The following is a 3669-nucleotide window of genomic DNA, read 5'->3' on the forward strand; positions in this document are numbered from 1 at the left end:
CGTTTCAGTGTTTGCGGAGTTGTCCCGTTCACGGGCCAGCGTTTTAGCGCGAGAGAAAGCGCATAAGGGCATGACCAATGGTCCAACTTGGACAGCTGCCCCATGGTTCCACATCAGATGCATGCTGCCGTGGAGAAAATTTGTGAAAAAGACTATAGCTTGCAGAGACTTGGTGTAGCTTGCAGAGGAGCTATGTTCTTCAGCCAAAAGATGTGGTCCTCCAGATGAGAAAGGCAATAGAGAGAGTGTGCTGGGAGGGGGATTTTTGGTCTATGGAGACATATGCACCCTATATGGATTTTTTTTTAATATTCAACAAAAAGTCAAAAATTCCTGAAAATATTTTTTGAAATAAACTTGACCTTCTATTGTACTCGTGAGAAATAATATCCAAAAAATATCCCTTTGACTTCTTTTCAAAAAAGACAATTTTTTGGCTAAAATAGTGTGAATAGTGACCTATAATAGCAAATAAATTTTGTCTTCTTTGCTATGAGGTCAACTTTTGTTTTTTTCGTCGAGATTTATATACTAGTGCAAAAGTAAGTCAAGTGTTTTGTCAAAATAATTCTTACCTATTTTGACTTTTTATTAAAATATTAAAAAAAATCCTCATATAAGGTGCATATACAACCAGGAACCAAAGTGTATTTCCCGAGTGTGCTGTGAGGAAAAACCGAACTACATGCAAGTAAAGTTGATGGAGGAAGAGTCACCGTGGGACCTAGTAACATGTATGAGACCACCCCATGCGTTGGGTAATATGGGGCAGTAGCATGGTACTGCTTCCATTGTACATGCCCTAACTCTCGTACCATCTGCGCTTGAAAGTATTTCGTCACTTCTCCGGACGCGCAAACCCAGCAGCCACGAGCCAGAAGACGGGCGCGCGAAAGCGGGATCCGGCTTGCCTGCTCCCTTCCCATGCTCCCATCCGTGCTCCCACTTCATCCTACGGCTGTCTTTTTTTCTTTTTTTTTTCTAATCTAATCATCTTCTGCCTGATTTTAAGGGGTGGGGCCAGGCCTTATTTTGTTCCAATAAAAACAAGCCACATACGCGAGAGCACGAATGGGCACACGCCGGAAGAGCAGGCAAGTCTCGTCCGCGAAAGCGGCGCCACGACGGCACGAGAGAGGATATTCCCCTGGCCACATGCAGGAGCTCCTGCGGATTCTTCACGTTCACGGCCACACCACGAGAAGCCACCTCGCGTCTTCTTCCCACGGGACGCAAAGACGCTAACGCGCATATGCCACGGCATAAACTACAACCAAACCGAATCCCCAGAACCAAAACCAAACCTGATTCGCCGCGCGCCTTCCGGAAAGGGCAGCTAATTACTGACATGGATCGATCAGCAACGCGCCGGAGCGAGTCCGATCCGACGCCTGCCCCTATTCGTAGGCATCTCGTAATATTCCCTCGGCATCTTCCGCCTCCCCCGTCCCGGGCCAGTTTATAGCCCCGCACCCGTCTCCACACCCTTCCTCGTCAAAGAAGACTCAACGCGCACGCACGCACGCACGCACACCACTCCAGGTCCGAAATCCAAGTCCAGGAAGAAGGACCGTACGTCGAGATGGCCGGCGTGGTGGTGGTGTTCGACTTCGACAAGACCATCATCGACGTCGACAGCGACAACTGGGTCGTCGACGGCCTCGGCGCCACCGAGCTCTTCGACCGCCTGCTGCCCACCATGCCGTGGAACACCCTCATCGACACCGTCATGGGGGAGCTGCACGCGCAGGGCAGGACCCTCCGCGACGTCGCCGACGTGCTCCGAGCCGCGCCCATCGACCCGCAGGTCGTCGCCGCCATCAGGGCCGCCTACAGCCTCGGCTGCGACCTCAGGGTCCTCAGCGACGCCAACCGCTTCTTCATCGAGACCGTCCTCGACCACCACGGCCTCCGGGGCTGCTTCTCCGAGATCAACACCAACCCCAGCCGCGTCGACGCCGACGGCCGCCTCCGCATCGCGCCGCACCACGACTTCCACGCCGCCCCGCACGGCTGCGGCCTCGGCACCTGCCCGCCCAACATGTGCAAGGGCCAGGTGCTCGACCGCATCCGCGCCTCCGCCGCCGCGGCGGACGGCGCCAGGAAGCGCTTCATCTACCTCGGCGACGGCCGCGGCGACTACTGCCCGTCGCTCCGGCTCGCCAGGGAGGACTTCATGATGCCGCGCAAGGGGTACCCCGTGTGGGACCTCATCTGCGAGAACCCCGGCCTGCTCCAGGCCGAGGTGCACCTGTGGAGTGACGGCAAGGACATGGAGGAGACGCTGCTGCGGCTCATCAGCCGGGTGCTCGTCGAGGAGAGCCAGCTGCTGCCGCTCGACTGCAAGCTCGAGTCGCTGCCGGTGGCCGTCCAGGACGGCATGCCCATGCCGCTCGGCGTCAAGAACTGACCCATCCATCCCTGCTGCATTGCCATTAATTTGGGGATCGATACCTTGTTTTCTGATTTGCTTGCCTGATATGCTGGTGTGTAGTACACGTACGAGTTTGGCGTCCGTGGAAATTAATTAAGGATGAGGTGTTCGAGCGCCAATGGCCAACTCGATAGTAGTAGTATTGACTAATTTGTGCGTGTCGTCCGTCTGGCAATGGCGAAGCTCGCTGTATCCCATCTATCTATTGATTGACGAAAAGAATAGTACATGAGTTGATCCGACGAATGTCAATTTCAGCCGATCGATATTGTCTCAAATGTGCTGCCCTGCTAGCTGCCACTACTTCGAATATTTTATTCTTATGTTTTTTTTAGACAATTTTCTTCTTATGTAAATGCAACATTAGTACTAAATAACAGGCCCGTGCATTGCAATGGACGAATAAAATATCACACGCTCTTAATTTACAGAAAATGGTCTAGAATCTCATAATTTGTAGCTACTGACCAAATAAAGATGGTCTTAACCTACAAAAACGCAGTTCAAGATTCCACAGGTATTCTATTCCAACACGGCTTGCATATAGACTTAATCCGTACAAAGAAACGAGCAAGTGATCATGCATTTATTCATGTTGTGTGTGAAATGAGTATTGTTAAGAGCCGGTAAAGGAAATCGACAAAAACAAACGATGACACATTAGCACACTACAGAGACCCGTGCATCATGGACAGCTTTCCGTTTCAGCATCACCAACTTAAGGTAACTCTTGAACACTTTTTTTTCATATGCATATTTCTTAAATACATGAAGAGTTGTTAAAAAGATATAGGATTTTTTAAGCATAAAGAGAGATTTTTTTTGTCTGGAAAAGAGCATTTTTGTGTGGTCTCCTGTGGACGCAGGTACTTGCGTCCATATTTCATCACTATTTCTTGTCATACATGTCTTAGGTATTGGTCTCTGTTTCATCATTATTTATATCTTGTCAAACATGTCTTTTATTTTATTTTTTATCGTGCATGCCACCTTTTTACTTTTTGCCATGCATGTCCTCTCTTTCTTTTTTCTTATATATAGGAGAATAGCGCAACATCTCATCTTTATCGGATCTCCTCTGCATTTTCTCTTTTATTTCTTTTATAGCGAACATCTCGTCTTTATTGGGTTCTTCTTTTATTTGTTGTCATGCATGTCCTTATTTATTGTGTGTCTAACAAATTTATCTTCAGTTCCGTGTCCAATCCTGATTTTGCTTAGGTGTTCATCCCCAA

The 3669-nt window shown here is 49.2% G+C and overlaps 1 protein-coding gene across 1 annotated transcript; it reads left to right on the forward strand.

The window, feature by feature from the left end:
- Positions 1 to 1478: 1478 nt before the first annotated feature.
- LOC119276970 (inorganic pyrophosphatase 1-like) lies at positions 1479 to 2693 on the forward strand. Its single transcript, XM_037558151.1, has one exon. The coding sequence runs from the start codon at positions 1583 to 1585 to the stop codon at positions 2408 to 2410; it is 828 nt and encodes a 275-aa protein (XP_037414048.1). The 5' UTR covers positions 1479 to 1582; the 3' UTR covers positions 2411 to 2693.
- Positions 2694 to 3669: the final 976 nt, after the last annotated feature.

Source organism: Triticum dicoccoides, chromosome 3B (assembly GCF_002162155.2).
Source record: "Triticum dicoccoides isolate Atlit2015 ecotype Zavitan chromosome 3B, WEW_v2.0, whole genome shotgun sequence".
Taxonomy (NCBI): domain Eukaryota; kingdom Viridiplantae; phylum Streptophyta; class Magnoliopsida; order Poales; family Poaceae; genus Triticum; species Triticum dicoccoides.

What these genes read in the sequence shown, in the direction of transcription:
- LOC119276970 (XM_037558151.1), top strand. Translation starts at nt 1,583, where the DNA reads ATGGCCGGCGTGGTGGTGGTGTTCGACTTCGACAAGACCATCATCGAC.